We start from the raw sequence: 20878 nt of genomic DNA, 5'->3' as shown, positions 1-20878 counted from the left end.
ACCAGAGATAGCTTTGCATTAATCAAAAGCTTGGATGAAGAACTTACAGTGGATGTGTGCACACTCCAGAATAACGTCTCCTTTACCAAAATATTAACTGGATATGCAGTAATATTATAGTTGAAAACCTGTGTTGATGATCTGTACTTGGCTTTGGTTGCTGCCTTAACCCTATCTGGTGCAAGTGTTCAGATTTTTCAAATACCACGATGCAAACCATAGATTTACTATCGATACATCGTGAGTGGTAACCGAGTGTTAATATAATGACTTTGAAAGTTGCCCAAATGTCGTACTGCATGAACTTCCTTTGAAACTGACGGCGCTGGTCGACTCGGTACCAACGATCATAGTACAATTGCGAGGTTTTCCTTTTGATATACCTTTCAAGCCTGTCTACTCTCAATTTCCCTTTCAGTACTGAATGACCTCTTTGGTCACAGTGTTTGGTCTTTGGCCTAAATTCTATATTCCATTCCACTAACGATCACAGTGGAAATGCTTGGGAAACGAATGTGCTATCATTTGCCACAGCTCATCGTCAGTCCACCCATGGGTGACAATGTAACACTGCGCATGTTTAGCTCAGACTATTTCTTTAGGAACCTTTGAATGTTTACATACACAAGAAGCTTCACACTTTCTAAACAAGCTGATTTGCATCAATAATATACCCTTACAAGCACAAGAAAGATGAGCTTGACAGTTTGTATCAGTGTACTCATATCAAGTGCAAACGAAGGATGCAGCTTTCAAATTTTTTTTTTCTCCCCAGTATAGCCCACACTACAGGTAGACCTATGTCCACAAACTGTTCAGATAAAAAAATTTCATTATCATTCAAACTTTACTCCTTGTAGATTTCATTGCATCAACATAAAAATAACTGTATTATGATAGCAAAGTTATATGTATGTCCATAAACTGGAAAAACAACCTTGAAATATGCTAACCACTAGAACTTGGAGCATCGACAAACGAACGATAGACCAATACCAGATATTTAATTTTACTGTCCTTTTAGGAACATTTTCATTTCAAAGTAATCAAAAAACTTTCTTATTGTAACTATTATTCATTCTATCTAAGAGTCTTTCCAGTGCCTTACTTTAAAAAAAAAAAGTGTAGGCTAGCCTTTTATGTCATGTATATATATGTCATCAATACGCAAAATTGATTCAAACGTTTCCTTGATAAGTTACAATTATAAACACTACTGAAATTCTTGTAAGATACCCAGGGCTATTATAAATTTGTAAGTTCAAAAAGGTTACACGGATGCAGAGTATTCTGAATAGAAAACTGGATATAAAACGGTCATGCATCGCCTTCCATCCATGTTGCAGTGGTGGTTCCTTTCACCTTCCGAAAGCTTCATGCCTCATAGACAACAGTATTCGGGCATTTCGAATATTGAACACTACTCACGTAATTTGTGTCAGAAATAATTAAAATACCTTTTACCCTTTTACAGAATCAGATGTCTTTCTACCTACTGACAGTGAGACATGGGTTACTGAAAGACCATTGTTTGTTTGATTTGCGTAGACTATTTGATACGTCATACAAGCTCGTCTTTTGTGTTCTTGTATTGTTTTATTATTGAAAGAGAAGGTTCTTTCTAAATATAAGCATTCAGATATATTACTGAAGTAGTTTGCATCTTTATCACTGTAAGCCTAAGATATCGGAAACGATTGTAGCCGAACACGAGATAGCTATGCGTATGCCACATCTCACTAAAACCTGTGTTGGTGAGGCGACAAATGGAATGGAATAGACTATAGCTGTTTTACTCTCCAGCAGTTTCTGTTCATGCCAAAAGTAAATGGTGAATAAATATATACACATGATGTATATATGTATGTATATATATTATATATATATTATATATTATATATTATATATTATATATATATATATATATATATATATATATATATATATATATATATATATATATATATATATATAAATATATATATAAATATATATATAAATATATATATAATATATATATATATATATATATATATTATATAATATATATAATATATAATATATAATATATATATATATATATATATATATATATATATATATATATATATATATATATATATATATATATATATATATATATATATACATACATACATATATATATATATATATATATATATATATATATATATATATATATATATATATATATATATATATATATATATATATATATATATATATATATACATACATACATACATATATACATATATTTTATATATATATATATATATATATATATATATATATATATATATATATATATATATATATATAAGAAGGCCCATAAAACACTATTTAAACGTTGAAACCATATATGTTCAAATGAGTACCTAGATAAAGAATTCAACACGCCTCAACACCCAAACGCTAACTGCTCTATCCACCACACATTATCGAGGGCTATTAACAAAGTTTAATAAAATATACTATAGAGGTCCCACTCACAACAGACAAATAGATTTCAACAACAAAATAAAGCTTCCAAGGAAAACATCAAAAAGCCACCGAACAACTCAGGTCTGACAATCCCTTCATTTTCCATTATCCCAAATCCAGGGAGTTAAGCTCATTAACGTATGCTTAAATAACAAAGGGGAAGAAGCCGGGTTTACAAGATACCGTGTAGCAATTGTCAAGGACATTTCGTCTAAGCGAGACAGGTAGATCACTTTCCCAAAGAAGAATAACAGAGCACAAAAGATTAGTATGTTACGCCGGAGAGTTTGGGGATTTTCCTACATATCAGAAATACAGGACGTCATAAACTGGAGTGGGGCAGAGTTGCTTTTCAAAGTAGCTGTCCGTACAAAAGAAAGATGCTGGAATCTGCTATCATCAATCAAACCAACAATATGAACCTGTCAGGAGGACATTGGAAATCGGACGACATCGGAATAACTCAATCCTAAAGACCGCTACTGAAGGAGATGGCCCAGGAAAGGCGACCTCAGATCCAAAGCCAAACGGAGCTAATGAGGCCAAAAACCACTAGGAAGTGGTCATTCTCCTCTTTCTTAGGAAACGGTCACTCCATACCATCGGAGACTTAACGCCACACCTTTATGTTTTGTATATATACTCTTGTAAAAATTTCATCTGTCCATATTCTACCAGTGAACAGGGGCACAGAAGCAAGTGCCCGAAATGTATGGTTTCAACGTTTAAATGGTGTTTTAGGGCCTTCTTATATTCATATTACACTAGTATTACAGGAAAAGACATTCATATTATATATATATATATATTTTTATAAATATTACTGCTGTTCTTACTGCCTCGATGTAGTTAGGTGTAGGAATATTAGGCCAATTGACCTCGACAGAGAACATCTCTGCCCCCGCCGGTAGGTAGGCAATTTAAAATAACAATCACCGCCTTAGACAAATGAGCGGATGATAGGCTGGAAAGTTTGTAAACAAAATATGTTAGGGCATTAGGGACCTAAGCCTCAGAGAGGGTTTACGCTCAATGACCCCTAGTTATGGTGGCCCTTAAGCTTTATTCTATGCATTCGGCGATGCCTTGTCAAGGTCGGATTGCCCGGGCGGTATAGGTCCTCCTCTGGAAGAAACTGGCGCTGTCGAGTCAGTCAGAGAGAGAGATCCCAGCGATCACGGAACCAGGGTGACGCTGCGTGCGTGACCGAACGATATTCTTTATTCTTTATTTACTTTCTCTCCTACGATCTATCTTAATTAGTGAATTGCCCAGAAGACTGCCAGAATCGACTCCTGGAGGTCCCCGTTTGCAGAGAGAATCGACGTTCCACGGTAAGTCCGATTCTTGTTGAAGCCGTTGATTGACTAGTACTTTTCTGTATTTCACATTTTTTCTTTGTTTTCTTCCTTCAGCCACCACTTAGGTATATGTGTTACTGAAGTCTAGATTAAGTCAAATTATTTTATTGTTAGCTTCAACCCCATTATTCCAGTAAAATACCTAGGATTTAGGGTAAGCAAAATCAGGTTAAATCTCGATGCTTTTGTATGCCTCAGCGTCCGAATGTTTTGGAAGAACTGTATGGTTTAAAATCAAATTCATCTCAAATATTCTTTGTTAAGGTTAATAACCCTTAACTGGCGACCTTTGGCTAATTAACGTCTGTCTTTGAGGTTAACTTTTGGCTTCAAGTGACAGGTTCGTGTAATCTTGGTTTGCAGGGCCGTAAAAATTACGTAAATTGAATAATACATGATCAACCAAGCTCCTCACACGTAACATTGGCGCGACCTTGCGTAGAATCTAAAGTACATTTTAGAGAAAGAATCTGGAGAAAAGGAAATTAAAATTACATTAATTCCAAAAAAAAATATAAAAGTCAGATATCGACTCCATTTCATTCTTCCAAACAAGGAACGAAGGCATAATAATAAGCAGTAAAGAGGATAGTTATAATAACAAGTGTAGCGAGAATTAGCGTGGGAAAGGGTGCGTCGAGAGCAGAGAGTCATAATTTATAACGTCCAAGACAAGGACATTACCGTGTTTCGGACCGTGAGTCAAGTCGTTCACTAACGCAATTCAAAGGCGGGAATCGCTGGAGCCCAGTTCATGTACACAAAGTAATATACCACCGCGGCCGGCAATTCCGGATTCGTTATTGTTTGCATATAGCGAATCATTCAAAACCGTGTGTCAGTGAAGTAGCAAGCGAACTGAAATAGTAATTTTACAATAAAAGGGGCCGTGCAACAACGTAAATTTACGGCGAGGCAAGCTAGCATTTCTCTTTTCATTCTTTGTTTAATGTCCGTGAGAACGATAACAAAAGACAAAATTGTTTGGTAATTTAGTTTTCCATCCGTAGCGTGAAAACGCTATGCATGATTGGTATATATTTAAAGTAAAATCTGGATACCTGCATTTGTTTCGTTGTTTGAATTTGTGCAAAAAAAAAATACCGCCCAGTTGTTTTGAAATTGTTCGAACTGTTTGTGAGAGAACGTGGCCATTTTAGGGTTTCCTTAGCAGGCCGAGGTTGTTTTGAAATTTAGGCCTAAGGGGACCTTGGCCGCCATCTCAGGACAGGCCTTGTTATTGTGACCTCGACTCTGCTCCCGCCACTCTTGGGGCGTATATTTTTTTTTCCTTTTCTCGGAACCCCACCTCCTAATATCTTAGCTAGGAAAAACCCAAAAGATAATTTAGGCAGGGAAAGATAGGCCTTAGTTAGGAGTAATACCACAAGTTCCTATTTGAATACCTACTATAAAAATCATATAAAGAAAATTTAAAATTTCCGATAAACTTTTGTCACGTGGCTCGGAAAATTAAGATAATAAAGTAATCCCTCCTGAAGCCAAGACTCTGCATCTATATCATTTTATTAAGATCCATGCCATTGTGCATGTATAAAATCTTTGTTTACATGTTCTCCAGCAAGAAATGCGGCTGATTGAAAATCTCTCTCTCTCTCTCTCTCTCTCTCTCTCTCTCTCTCTCTCTCTCTCTCTCTCTCTCTCTCTCTCGTCATTCAAGTAAGATTCTAAGAATGAACCCTCTTCAAAGAAAGAGCAAGAGACACTAGGCTAATTATTCGGGAATACTTAAACCAATTAAAAGAAAACACCTCTGTCCACAATAGATGAGGACAAGTTGAAGAGTAATTACAATACAGTGATTGTCTAGGTTCACTGCAGTGAGGCCTGCTATCCAGACCAAAAGCCAACAGTAGTTTTCACCCTCTGAAAAAGATGGGCCAGTACTGGGACCAGCCACTCCTGAGGATCTTAAGAAAAAAAAACCCAAATTCACTTTATTCCGATGAATTAGCCAATAATTTGCAGCACTCATCACTGGAGCGGGCTGATTGGGGACGATAAATCTCTCTCTTTTACCTTCCCTTTTCTCTCATTCGATTGTTGCACTCTGGGGGGTGTAGAGTGCCTTTCCTCCCATATAGCCTAGTTGGACTCCAGTAGAGGGTCCCTAGAACACATTGGCACCATGAATGCCACCAAGCAAGAATCCAGAGAAATAAATGAAAACAAACCAAAAGGGAACACAGAAGAGAAAGTTGGTCTGGAACTTAACCTGCACCAGTGCCTAGGGACGACTGAAGTGCCACCAGTGTGACCTGTACGGCACACGAAACTACAGTGCCACGATGAATTTGAAATTGGTGCCCGTCATTGAAGAGACACTTCCTCGCTGGGACGATGAGTCCCAGTCGACCGGTTAGACGCCCCTTCCCCCACAGAACCATGGCAGCAGAGCATTATAAAACTTTCCTGGGGCTGGGGATCGTGGCCAGGTCTCACCGGCTCGGGACTACTACCTGGGTTAGGAATGAGGTGGACGGCGCCAAGCGGGAGGGGAAGAAAGACTGAGCAGAGGAAGTATCACAACGAGTTTGCAAAGGCAGTATGAAGAGGAAAGAGAAGAAAGAAGGGCAGCATGAGTTGGCCTGCAGGACTGAGTTAGCCCTATCAGGAGAAGGAGCTCGAGCTTGAGAGGCGAAATGGAGAATGCAGAAGCTATGGCTAGGCCATCAAGCCATCCCAGTCCTACACCTGCTGCATCAACGCGGCTCAATTTCGAGCATCAATTCTCTCTAGTCCCCAAGTGGACTGACAGCCAGAACATGGCTGGAGGAGATAATGCAAAACTTTCGATAGAACGAAGCAAATCGGAAACGGAGAAGCCTTAATGCCTAGCTGGGCCATGGAGGGAAAAGCCAAAGGCAGCGGCAGCTCACTGGAGAAGAGCCCAGAGGCAACATGGCGGAAGTTCGCCAAGTCATTACAAGGCCTTGAGATAACCCCAGAAAAATGGAGACAACGGTTCCGAGTCTTGCCAAGGAAGTCGGCTGGTCTAAAACGGAATGGGCATGTCACAAAACCCAGTCAATGGTACGCTGGATTCGAACTCCTCGGCCTGACAGCGTTTGAGGATCTCTTCAATGGGACCATGCTAGAAGACCTTTTTCCAATGTAAAAGGGCCCTTGCAGTATATGATTAAACAGCCCTCCACACTTATGGAAGCTTGGCATGGCTGATTCGTGAAACCTTCAATCAGTCGACATAGCACCTCTCAGAAGCGAATCATCCCTCCGGCCTACCTCTAAAAACTCACTCGCCCGAAGAATGGACTGCCTAGCAAGACCCTGTGCAACTATTGCAGAAGGGGGCCATGCTGAAGCTGAGTGCCCGATACAAAGGTTCGCACGCAATAACAGCCTAACCCTACCAGCCAGAACTCGCTCCCGATTCACCTGCTCCAGCCCTCTCCTCCAACAGTTACTGCAGGCCACGAGCCCATCCAAAGGCCCGTGCAGATCCTGTGGGCTGCTTAGCCACTACAATGCTGGATCTCCGGCCTGTCCACATCATGTCCCCACCCACCAAATTTGTCAACCTAATCAGCACTTCATTTTCTGCTGCTGGTCACGCACCGGAGGCCTTTACCCGAGAGACTGGAAGCCCCAGTTCATCTCGGTGGCCCCTCTTCAGAGCACTAGCCTGCCCGTGACCCTCCCGGTCACAGGAAGACACTATGGCAACATTAGCCTGATCACTAGGGCCCAAGTGCCAGGGGGTGCTGTGGTTGTGAAGAAATTGATGGAAAATGAAGTGGATAGGAGCCACACCATCACCGTTCCTACTGTCCAACTCCAGGTTATGACACCTTGGGGAACGATACCCCACCGCCTCGGCGTGGTAGGTTGAAGGCGCCCGGAGTGGCCTTCTTGTTAGAGGTCGGGATCTTCTCTGCGAAACCCGGACCAACGGGGGAACAGCCACGTTACCTCCTCCCAGAGGCCCCAGTTAAAACTCTCAACCATGACGTGGCCTAGCCACCTTTCCGCCCCACAAAGTGGTCCGCGGAAGGGGCACAACAAACTATTCCAGGCCTAGCCCCACGGTGCTGGCGTGGAAGATGGTCTTCTCCCTCGCGAAGAGAGATTCAGGAGGAGAGCCGCTGCAGGGCGTGCCAAAGGGCAGACCCTCCACAAAGTGGGAGGGCTGCCCAAGCAAGCCGCGCCCAGCGGACTGACAAAACTCACCCAGAGCTAAGGCGATGGAATGGAACTGGGGCAGGAATCTCTGCGCAGCCAACCCTGCCAAGTCGAAACGAGGTAGTGCACCTCGGGACCCCCCTCATCAGGCATGCCTGACCTCCCAACTGCTGCCAGTGCCACTTGCGAGCACTGAGCAGTGCCGAGACCCGTCCGTCCGGACGTTGATTGCTACCAATGGAAAAGGCCCCTATGCCGGGTCCAAATGACGACACGAATCCTCCTCCGGGAGATTTAGGATTCCCCAAAAGTTGATCATTGCGACTGGAGAGCCTCCAGCACCGGACCTTCTTCTTCAAAATTTGACTCAAGGGATCAAACCCCTGGAGGAGAAATGGTACCCCTCCCTTGAAGACCAGGAACTGGCATCCTCGGATAGAAGTATATATCGCTCCATCCGGTTGCCGGAGTAGGAGTCCTCCCGCAGCTTTGCAGTTGCTCCCTGACTATCGCCGCTAGCCCTTCTGGCCTGTCCCGAGTCGTTGCTCTATCACCTGCTAGATATGGCTATGATAGGCCTTGGAGAAATTAGAAGAAGAAGAAGGGGCGAAGAGAGCCAGCAGTTGCCGAGGCTATACGCTCATCCTGGCACTAGTGATGAAACCTAACATCTAAGAGTGATCCTGGCCCCTTGCCCAAATCAGGTAGCCAGTGTGATCTCTTCCTTTTATTTATTGCCTAGCCTCAGGCCACCTTAAAGTACGGTACATCAATTCTATAACCTTGTTCCTTCCACTTACCACCGAGCCGAAATCATGTAAGATTAGCATAACTAATTAGGTCAGCGATTATTAACTATTGTGAAGCGAGCCATGATGCTCGTGGCACGCATGTGTGTTAAGACCTCAGTGAGGCACCCATTTATCAAATCCAGACAACCCTCCTGAATTAACTAGTAACTTTTAATTGTATTAAACATAAACCATGTTGAATTTAGTTAGAATATTAACTCTTATATTGGTATTTTATTGTGTTCTGGTTTGGATATTTAGGCAAGGGAATTTTAGACTTGCACCACTAGGCTAGTCTAAAACATCATGATTGTAGGAGGTAGCCTATAATAACCGTGAGCACCTTCAGTACTGCTAGAATTGGTAAAGAGTGAATATAGCTCATATCCTAGTTTAGGGTTAGGTTTCTGCTGTAGTTGACTTAGGCTCACCAGGACTAATCTGCTCAGGAAGGAGAGTAACCTGAGAGGCGAACAGCTTGCTTAGTAAAGACCTTCACGCCAGAAAGGGAGAAGGCCCTCTTAAGGGAGCTTTTATAAATGTACTGCTGTTCCCCTTTTCGATGTAGTTAGGTGTAGGAATATGTTTGCCAATTGACCCTCGACAGAAACATCTGCCCGCCCGGTAGGGGTAGGCAATTTAAAATAACAATCACCGCTTTTAGACAAATGGCGCAGATAGGCTGGAAAGTTTGTAAACAAAGGATATGTTGGGGCATTAGGGACCTAAGCCTTCAGAGAGGGTTTACGCTCAATGACCCCAGTTATGGTGGCCCTTAAAGCTTTTATTCTATGCATTCGGCGATGCCTTTGTCAAGGTCGGATTGCCGAGGCCGGTATAGGTCCTCCTCTGGAAGAACGGCGCAGGTGAGTCAGTCAGAGAGAGATCCCAAATAGTCACGGAACCAATAAGGTGCTTCTTCGCGCGGCGTGCCCGAGCGATATTCTTTATTCTTTATTTACTTTCTCTCCCGTCTATCTTAATTAGTGAGATTGGGAAGACTGCCAGAATCGACTCCTGTAACATCCCAAAGTTTGAATAGAAACTGAATACCGGCCCGTTCACGATCTATCATCGATTCTTGTTGAAGCCCGTTGATTGACTAGTACTTTTCTGTATTTCACATTTTTCTTTGTTTCTTCTTCAGCCACCACTTAGGGTAATATGTTTAAAGTCTAGATTAAGTCAAATTATTTTATTGTTAGCTTCAACCCCATGTTTATTCCAGTAAAATACCTAGGATTTAGGTAAGAAAAATCAGGTTTAATCTCGATGCTTTTGTATCCTCAAGCGTGCTTGTAATGTTCTATTTGGAAGAACCGTTGCGTTTAAAATCAAATTCATCTCAAATATTCTTTTGTTAAGGTTAATAAGTTTAACTTTATCTTTGCTAATTAACGAAACTGTCTTTGAGGTTAACTTTTGGCTTCAGTGACACATCTCGTGTAAAAACTTGGTTTGCAGGGACGCGTAAAATTACGTAAATTGAATAATACATGATCAACCAAGCTCAAAACTGTGAACAATATATATATATATATATATATATATATATATATATATATATATATATACATACATACATACACACACATATACACATATATACACACACACATATATATATATATAATATATATATATATATATATATATATATATATATATATATATATATATATATATATATATAAAATCAGTAGATGAGATGTTATTCATATGGTTTTTAGTTATATTGTGAATAACCTTATATAACCTATAAATGCTGGTGCTGTTAGTTACATCCTGGTTTTAGTGCTTTCAGAGTTATTCCACTTGGTACAAGAGGACATTGGGGTTTTCTGACAATGCAGGGCCAAAGAACACAGCATAACTATTTTTGAACAAGATTTTTTTTTTTTTTTTTAATTAAATATTACCTCTCCTATTCATCACGTTTATATGCTTTTTTCACTTTTTATTTCCCCATATGAACAAATATAGTGAGTACTGTACAGTGTTTTATCGCATTATATTAGTGAATTTCAAATAGACGCTCATATTGTTAATACTTGCAGTATAATGGTTTTATATTGAGGTACAGCTGGTATAGTAGAAAAAATGTGACATCCAATCACTGAATTTTGTTCAAAGACCTCCTTATACAGTAAAAAAGCATGTTTTTTATATAATGAGTACTGATTAACACTACATAAATTATTTTACTGAAATATCAAGGGGGAGAAAAAAAATGAGAAAACTTATTTCAAAATAAAATTTTACTGTCATGTGTTGTAAACTTTATTAACAAAACATTATTTTCCTGTACATATAAGGACACAAATATCATCATCATAATACTAATAATAAATAATTATTATTATTAATATTACCAACAACAGCAGTAATAATAATAATAATTACATCCCATCAGTAGTATATGAAGACCAAAAGAACTAAATTTGCAGACATTTAGTGCTTGTCTAAGATGAGTATAGCAAGTGACAATAATAAAGACAGTAATAACATCAGTAATCATATTATGTCTTCAGGAGACAAAAATAAATAAAATTCCTTGTATATAAAAAAACCATTGCAGACCTTTAGTCTTTGTTAACAGTGCACAGCACCAGGCCAAGCAAAAGAATTACGATTAATATTTGATTTTGTAAAAAATTTGCAGCCTGCCAGTTATTTCAAGAAGAATATTAACATTTGGCTTATGAAGAACAACAAAAAAGAAAACACATATCACTGTCACCCAAATGAAAATATACAGGGTGTGTTGTATCATTATGACATGTGCAACAGACATGAACAATATGCTGTGGGCAGGTTGCACTCTGGCATAGCTGACACTGATGTTTGATCTAGGAGAGTTTACCAACTGATGCTAAAAACCCACTACCATATACGGACTCTATGCATGGTGCATTGTTTCATTTTCCCAGCGATGTATGTGTGAAGTTCGTTTACTTACTAGCACTGGAACTGGTTCAGATTCCAATATAATGTTTATCTTCGCCACAATATTGCTGTGCAAATTCTTGACGATCGCTACCTTTCTCTATACTGGAGTACAAAGAGATTTAATCTAAATCCCACCCAAATGTAAAAGAATTTAGGCGTTGAGGGTCTGTGCTTGTATTCATTGAGAACACTGTCTGGGAATTTACTCTAGCTGTATCGAGGATAAACGAGAAGGCGTTTCCATCTTCGGGATGTTGTGTTCACAGTGTAAAATTGTGTCCTTTGGTCTTTTGGCTGTCGTCTTTGGTAATGGCCAACGGGGGTGATGTCATGTTAAGCAACAAAACGTTCCTTGTGCCTTTACTCTGTGTGATTGATGAAGGAGTTCAAGCAAAGTTTTCCTTCTTTTTTTTTTCCAGTACACCTTGTAAAATTTATCTTGTTTTCCAGAAATATTCTTTGTCTCTAAAGGTATACCTTTTCTACCCACATCGATCGTGCCTAAGGCATTAATACTCTGTGACAGGAGCCACTCAAACAGTGCTATGCTTGTATATAGTCTGTCTGAACTTAAAGTTCGTCCTCTTAGGTCCATACTACTTTTCAGTTGGTTTATAAGGGCCTTCACAGTGGCTAGGGTGCCTGTTTTGTAAAATGGCCCGGATCCATCGATGGGTTTGCTGGAATATACAACAGTCCTGAAAGTGTGAAGGATATCTCAGCATTGATAGACTATATAAAGGCCATACCTAACAGGCTTACCCTGTTGTACTGATAGAAACCTATTTGTGTTCTGCAACCATACAATGTTTCGTCAATTGTTAGGAAGTCATCAGGCTGCACCACTGAACCAAAGTTTCTGTTGAAGCATTCAAAAAATCTCTTGCTGCAGCAAACCTATCGTGCACCCATCTGCGGTGTCTTGTTTTTAGGCCATCAAAAGAAATTTTGGCGTGGATGAAAGCAAATCTTTTAGCAGGCATCACCACACCAAATATTGGATGTCCAAATGATTTATGAAACAGTATATGATAATCGTGGCTATTTAGTCCGAGCAAACCTCTCACATATAACAGACCAAAAAAGCTTTTCATTTTTAGTTAGTCAATTAATCTAATATGACTTCCTTTATTCATTTCTTCCTCACTTAATTCCAACTGGCCAAGCCTTTGCCAGATTTTTTCATTTGTATTTAGTACAGTTGTATCAATTATGTTACTATACACAAACAATGCCCATGCCTTCAAAGGTGTGTCAGCCTCTTTTCCTCCTTTGCTTCTCCTACAACACCTCCGGTTGTTGGAATGTTTTCTGTTTGTTCATTCTCATTACTTGGAGGGCTCTTATTTATCAAAGTTATTTTTCTTGCCATCATCTACTTTGTGTTTGGGTTTTTCCACCACAGCAGTATGTTCTTTAGTTTCAGCTAGTAAAGTGCACATATTGAAGTTTCCTATGGCAAAACATTTGTCCAAAGAATTTACATTTCTCTGATATGTTAACAGCTTTCTGTGTCTGCTCGGCACCCATTCATCTACTTCAGCTGCATTATCTGCATATTCGTCTAGGTCCTCACTTTCATATCCGTCATTTTGGTTGATGTTATCTATCCACCTAGCCAGATTTTGCTCTTGTTCTATCCCTATTACCTCTGATAAGTACTCCTCATCTGAATCCTCAAATGCAGTCTGTCCATGTTCAGAAAATATCTTTGACATCTTTATTAGCCCACCTTCCTATTAATTTTTGAGCCTAGAACTAATGCAGTTACTAGCAACCTATTAAAAAAAAAAATTACAATAGTTGACTATCAATTAAAGGAAATTCTATCTACATTTTGAAATCGCTTCATTCACTCATCTTATTTCCGTCCTATTGCTGACCTCTGATTGAAGTTTCAGTATGAACAATCACCACAGTAGCACATAGGCACATGACCGCATGTAGGCAAACACAAGCAAGCCTACATATAACATATTTTACACACACACAAACACATATATATATATGTATAAAGGTGGCGAGAAAGAGGGGCAAACAGCATGCTGTGGGTGTTGGGTTATTCTTCGTTCTGGTATACCTACTTCAGGCAGTATGAACTTTAGGGTATGCATGACAATATCTACTGAAAACCTACTACCAAATTACTTTTTTGTTCCTATTCGTCTAAACAAAGTGCACTGTAACAGTGTGGTAAAATTTGATTAGGTTTTTTTTTTTCCGCAGATTTACAAGTTATTGGTGATTTTCTGAAAATTCTTCTCCTGGAAAGTGTATACAACTGTAATAATACTTGACACTGCTAAAAGATTTTTCATATTTAAGAGCTTAAAATTTTCATAGATTATTCAGTTTTCTACTGAGCCTTTCCTATTTCAGATTTACTAAGTAGGGAGTGAGTCCATTATTATGCAATATCATAGGCCTATACTGTATACTAAAGTATATAAATTTCCAAAAGGATTTTGCTATCACATCAGTGAAGATTATATTATGAATAGAAATACAAATATATTTTGGGGTTATTATGCAGTAAGATAGTGTAACTCTCTCTCTCTCTCTCTCTCTCTCTCTCTCTCTCTCTCTCTCTCTCTCTCTCTCTCTCTCTCTCTCTAATATATATATATATATTATGTATATATATATATATTTACAAATTTTTTCCTGGCTTTATGTGATTTTTTTTTTACAGGCGCAGCTTTATTTATTTGGCTTTGGAGTTCTGACTTACATAAAGGAAATCATAAAAACAAAGATTTTTTAGGAAGCGGGGAAGGCTCTACTTAGGGAAAGTGCGTAAACACTTTGGTTAAATTAAGGAATTATATTCACAAAAGAAAATGCATTAGGAGAAAAAGATTGGTTAAATTAAGGAGTTATATTTACAAAAAAGCATTTTAATTGTTAAAGGGCTTCAGCGCTAAATACTGGAGTCTTGACTAAGGGCAGGCACAGTCCAAGATGAGTCCCTGCGAATAGGTCCCTCTCCAGAAGATTTACGGCGCCAGTAAAGGAAAATACAGATATGACAAGTCTGCACTGAGGTGCCATGGCCTCGAGGAATGAATGACCACTTTTATGAGACACAGGACATTGGAAATGGCACTGGATAAACATAGGACAGAGGTGGAATACTGGCACCCAATAACTTAATAAAGACAAACCCGTCGTGCCTGAAAAGTCTTTCTCACTTTTACCTTAGGTCTGGCGAAGGATGACGAGGGGCGATCATGGCGATGCACACTGTCACTTTCGAGGATGACTGAGGTCTGGGTCGAGACAGGGGATATGAAGGTCTCTCAACAATCGCCCAGCGTGTATGGCTAATGGCCCAATTAACTTGACTACGACTGCTACCCGTACTTCTACTTTCAGATCTCTATCTTCCCTTTTTAGCCTGCTGTGTGTGGTGGCCGGCGTGCAAACTTCTCCGAGGGTGGGGCCGTGTGTGCAAATGTGTCATTTTGCCAAGGTGTCCCAGCCATCTGTTGGCATCTTCTCATCTTCTCAGGTATCCTGCGGAAAAGAACAATTCAGGAGCTTAATCTGCTTAGCTGGGCTAATATGGCACCCAGCCTCGTATCTTTGCACTTTTAAAGCCATCTCAATATCTTTTCAGGTAAAGGGACTAAGATCAAAATGTTGTATAACCATGCCATTCAAATTGTTTTGATATCTAGCTAATTGTTTTGATATCCGTCTAGGATCGGGTATGTAGCGACGATTCTACTCTCAATAAACAAAGGGCAAAGTAGGTGGGGAGGGAGGTGCGGTGTGCAGCGACTTGTAAATTATAATAATATATATATATAATATGTGTGTATGGTGAAGTTGCTAGACCTAAGCTCTTTTTCTGTCCCCATTCATGACAACCAGGTACCCACTAAGTCTGGGTGGGCCGGGAGGCCAGCCAACAACCCATGGAAAAACCCAGGCTCTAACTGGGCCACTTGGCAAATGTATTTGTATATGTTGTTTTCCTTGGTTATCCAGATTTTTTATTCATGTTTTTCTACGTGGCTTCATCTCCATTATTGGCAGAATTGTACCATACCTATGCCATTGCCGCCATTGACTCGCCTTTCTTTTGCAGTGTCACAAATCAGACATGGGTTTACAAGATATAATCAATATGTTGGTGCATAGGACTGTAAAACAGGACACCCACAAAATCTGAGATATTGGAAGGAATAAAAACAAGTACACTCTTCTGTCTTTGCTATTCAAACGTCGGTAGCTAGGCGAATATTGTCTCCCTGACAAAATTCTTCAAACTCACATGTCATGCTCTAGGTCTATCTGCTTTTTTATGTATTTATATATATATATATATATATATATATATATATATATATATATATATATATATATATATATATATATATATATATATATATATATATATATATATATATATATATATATGTATAATCATTTAGCTACAAATGTGCAATATCAAATTCATACCCCTCAGGAGTATGAAAGGGAATTATCACCGAAGATTTATAAATTGATAAATTATTGTACTGCCACGGCCAGGCCTAGTCTGAATGTGATTTTAGCGACATTTTTAGCTTCATGGTTATATCTGCACACACACACACACAGTGTGATAAAAAATTTCATATATATATACATACACATATATATATATTAAATTTACAGTACATACATACATATATACATGTAATCATTTACAGTCATGAAAGGGAAATACGTCTGACAATATTGATATTACCGTCTTCATACAGCCTAGACCTAGTCTGCTCTTTAGTCTTCAATATTCTTGAAACAAACACACACATTCACGCACACACACACATTATATATATATATATATATATAAAGTAGATAGACCTAGAGCATGACCTCTTTTCAGGACTAATGTAAGTTGGATGAATTTTGTCCGGGAGATTGAAACTCTCTAGTGTTTGAAAGACAAAAGATTGCACCTGCTATCAGCTAGGCTAATTACTAAAACTCTTACTCTATGTAGACTATGACTACACTGGGGCATTGTTATTTATTAATGTTTCATTGATATTTTCTTGTGTTGAATAAGCTTTCCTAATGAGTTTTGTGGGACTGAGTTTCAGAATATAGTTCTGAATATTAAATATTCAGCATAGGCCTACTTTTTCACACTGTTTTGGTTTAGGTCAGGTACGCTGTTCATTTATACATGTTTCTGACACTAAACTTCAGTAGAGTTCCTAGTGCTTACAGATAGCCTTATAGGCAGTCAATACTGTATTGTTATTTAGTGATTTTATGTACTACAACACTAGATCAGGTAGTCCATAGCTTGATGACTAGTAGACCTATGGTGGGTAATCTTTGATTTCATGGTTCATCTACCTAAAGAGTGATGGGCTTCAACAAAAGAAAGCACTTTTAGCAACATAAATGAATAAATGAACCTTATCTCAGTCAGCACTTATGGTTTTTTTTTTTATCTGCATGGACCATATGAAACAGCGTGAGAAAAGACCCGCATCTGTCACTCAAGATCTGTGATGAGCGTTTAGTGTCCGATAACCTGATTGCGCCCCTTTTCCAGTTTTTAGTAGTTCTTAGATTTGATCAAACAGTCTGTTAATTTTCATATTCTTTATTAACCCATGAGGTGCTGGGGGATGCCGCTTAAGGACGACGGCAATATTATGCATTTGCAACTAATATCATATAGAACCATTATTTTCTCGCTTATTTTTCAACTTATCACCTAGTATTATCTGTAGAGGTTGCAGATAGGTTCATCAAAGATGAGACAGTTATCATTTGTAATGACCTTCGAAGCTTTATAAGGTTGTGTAGATAGTGGCAAGCAGCCTTTTCTTAAAGACACACCAAAATATCTGAAGGGAACTTGCCTGGAGGTATAACAAGAAATGCTTTTCTCCTCTCTCTCTTTGTCCTTTCGAGAGTGATCCTGTGGGAGCTTATATACACCTAAATGGGTGGGGCTACTGGTGACACTTACAGGCGATTGTTGTCCCCAGTGTGGAGAGCAGTGAAAATTTTACTTGCTGATTTCCGTATCAAAAAACTGCTCATCCATTCATGTCTGACTGGCAGCTTCTGGAAGATGAGACGAAGTCTTGTATCACCAGGCATCAAATTTATCAGAAAGTTTCATTGCAGACCACATGGGATTATGAAGGGATGACATGCAACGCTGACGGGTAAAGACTTACTTGGGGTGACATCAGACTTGACATCAGCACAACAAACTCTTACTAAAGAACATTTTTTTTTTTTTTTAGTACCCCTCCTTAGCCACAATAGTCACTACCCATGACAGGTATTAAAGAAAGCTTATTCAAAATTGTTATCTTCATCAGAACTTAAAATGAAAAAAAAAATACACAGTGAGATGGTAGAAAGGAACCATTGAAGGCCACATATGGGTTTTTAAGTTTCTGGTTTCTCGTATTCTGTGTTAAAATTGTGCTCTCAGTTAAACTTCCCATTAAGTGAAAGAGTCACAAGGTTTTTTTTCATAATTTAATTTTACACTCATTTACTTCCAGATTAAAGCGTGCCCTTGAGGAAGTTTACCCATTGCTGACTGATGAAGAGACAAGACGAAACAAAAGAGGTGATGCTCGATTGTATGTTAGTTGCAAACATTCAGCATATACTCAGCTGTGTGACATGTACCGCATGGGAATGAATTTTGATACAGAGGTAAGTTGAATTCCTTCACCACCTTCTAGATATGAAACAGAATTTTTAGTGTTCAACTTATTTGTTATTACATACAATTGTCAAAGCCTTTTTTTATTGGACCCTTAGAATTTGTTTATGAACAGTGCATATCCATACTGTTTTAATACAGCACATTCATCATAAAATAGCATTTCACTCTGCAGAACATGTGCAGGCACAAAAGGCAAAACTTTCAGGTTGAGAAAAAGCCACTGTGCAAGTTCAGGAAATTCTCCCATCTCAACAACAAGCTATCACTACTCATTCAGCTCTGTGACTTTGCCCTCTTTTGTTTTGCTGCTTTCTCTCCAGGACATACAGCTTCACAGTTTTGTCATGTGCCTTGCTGTTATTCATTCTCATGCATTGTCATTTCATTATTTTTATCACATCAGTCTCATAACTGCGATTAGCCAAATGCCCTTTTTTCATTCCATTGTCAGCACTCCTGTGCTTATGAATCAGCTCCGTTTTTGCTTAGTTACTTTTTTTATTTTATGTTATTTCAGTTCATTTTTGCTTAGTTGCTTTTTTATTTTCTGCCATTTCAGTTCATTCTTGTTATTGAAAGGATGGTGGTTTTTATATTTCTGCTATTAATGTAATGTTATTGGGGTCCTTATTTTTTTGCTCAAGTTTAGTTTACTTGAGCTTATTTCCTTTTTCCCCTTTCAGTTATATTAACTTTAGTTCTATGCTTAGTTACATTTTAATCTATTTATTGATTTATTAATTTATTTTTCTTTTTTAATAAGTGAGATCTCTTCTTTTTGTATTTCCCTTTACCTCCTCTTACTTCTTCATAATGAACATCATATTCTTTGGAAGCTTGAATTTTAAGTCAGTGGCCCCTGTGGGCTTGTTCTTTATGAGGGGTTCATCTTCTGATTAATAATAATAACAATATGGTTTTACTGAGTTTGTTTTAATTTTTTTTGCATGATTGGATTTTGTGTTTTGTTATTTAAATTCCCATTTTCATCATGCCACAGCAGACTTGTGCTGGCTGGAGTGGAAAATCCTGCAGCTCAATTTTGTTGTCCCTTTCTCAGGACCCTCATTTGTTATGCCTTTGCTGAATGGGCTGAGTCTTCACCTGCTTTGATTCACAAGATTTGTATAGTTTAATTTAAGGAATAGTTGTCTTCTTTGGTTAAAGATGCCTTTCATCTTCATTTTGCAAGTGAGTGGCTTGTCATTTCCCACACCAGGGAAGGACTCCTAATGCTTATCTTCAGATGAGGCCTCCTCTTGCTGCGTTTGAACCTTTGCATCTTGCTATAGGCCTCCTTCAGTTGTCTCTCTTAAGTCTGCTTTCTGGAGGACCTTTTATCCCTTTGTTTTTCTCCACTGGAGGGTTTGCCAGTCACTCTTGACAGGGATTTGCAGAATCTGCTATCTTCTGTTTTAACAGCATACTATGTTCGAGAGGTTTTTTATTTCATTTTTGTATTACTCTTTTCCTCCTTATTGGTGGCTGCTCTAGATCCTGTGTGTTGGAGGCACTGTGGCTTTGAGGAATATTTTTGGCCCAAAATGGAAAGCTTGGGTCAAAAATATTCCCTTCTTACCTATGTCTCATAATAGAATTATTTATCCCCTGCCTCCAAGAGTATGCTTGTATACTCAATGGCTCCCATATATCCAGACATTGCTGTCTTTGGCTACACCTGTGTCTTGTCCAGTCCTTTCTCTACTGCTGCCCAAGCTATTTTGGCCTTTCATACCAGCTTTTTCCCATGCCTTGGGTTGTGCTGTGTTCCCTTCTCTGCCCTTCTACAGTCTCCTTTTTCAGTGCATAACTAATACTATTCTTCATTTTTTAGATAAAAGAGAAAAAAAATAGACTGGGAAAACATGACATTTTTTTCTTTACTTGGGCCTGTTTTTTTTTTTTTTTTTTTTTAATCTGATACAATTTTTTTTTCACATGAGTAACTTACCAAGTAATTACATAGCTATAGTTTCAACTCGCACAGTAGCTATTCGATTGTTTAGTGGAAATGACAGCTCCACCCACTAACGGGAGTACTGTACTGGAAACGACTTAGCAGAAAACATTGTGATTTCCCCAGCCCTCGAGTAACTTTGGAGGTTTGCTGCAGCTTTTGTTTACTGGTTTTCGGTTGTATAGCTGGATTTTGGTGAAATATTATCACTCATTTGAGTATCCTTCAAGCTTTAATAGCTTTCAGGATTATTTTTTATTAGTTCTTTGGTTATTATTATGTTTGATCCATAGTTTCGCTATTGTAGTGAAAGTTGCAAAACCAGATTAATCAAATCTTCATATGATTCTCATACAATTTGCCGAGAAACGAGCTTCCCTTAGTTTAGATTTCTACCCTAGCTTAGGTTAGAAAATAACTCTGCTATTCTTTGTTCTCCTCTTCCAAATTT

At 38.6% G+C, this 20878-nt stretch overlaps 1 protein-coding gene across 2 annotated transcripts in view; it reads left to right on the top strand.

Moving 5' to 3' along the window:
- The window catches only part of Rat1 (5'-3' exoribonuclease 2 Rat1), a 178871-nt gene that overhangs the window by 63381 nt on the left and 94612 nt on the right, over positions 1-20878 (top strand). For both annotated transcript variants that reach the window (XM_067082928.1, XM_067082917.1), the window contains exon 12: positions 18301-18457. In XM_067082928.1, the coding sequence (XP_066939029.1) occupies positions 18301-18457 (157 nt within the window). The remainder of the gene's footprint in view (positions 1-18300; positions 18458-20878) is intronic.

Source organism: Macrobrachium rosenbergii, chromosome 3 (assembly GCF_040412425.1).
Source record: "Macrobrachium rosenbergii isolate ZJJX-2024 chromosome 3, ASM4041242v1, whole genome shotgun sequence".
Lineage (NCBI taxonomy): Eukaryota > Metazoa > Arthropoda > Malacostraca > Decapoda > Palaemonidae > Macrobrachium > Macrobrachium rosenbergii.
Note: the sequence above shows the minus strand (reverse complement) of the source record. Positions and strands in the feature narration are given on the sequence as shown.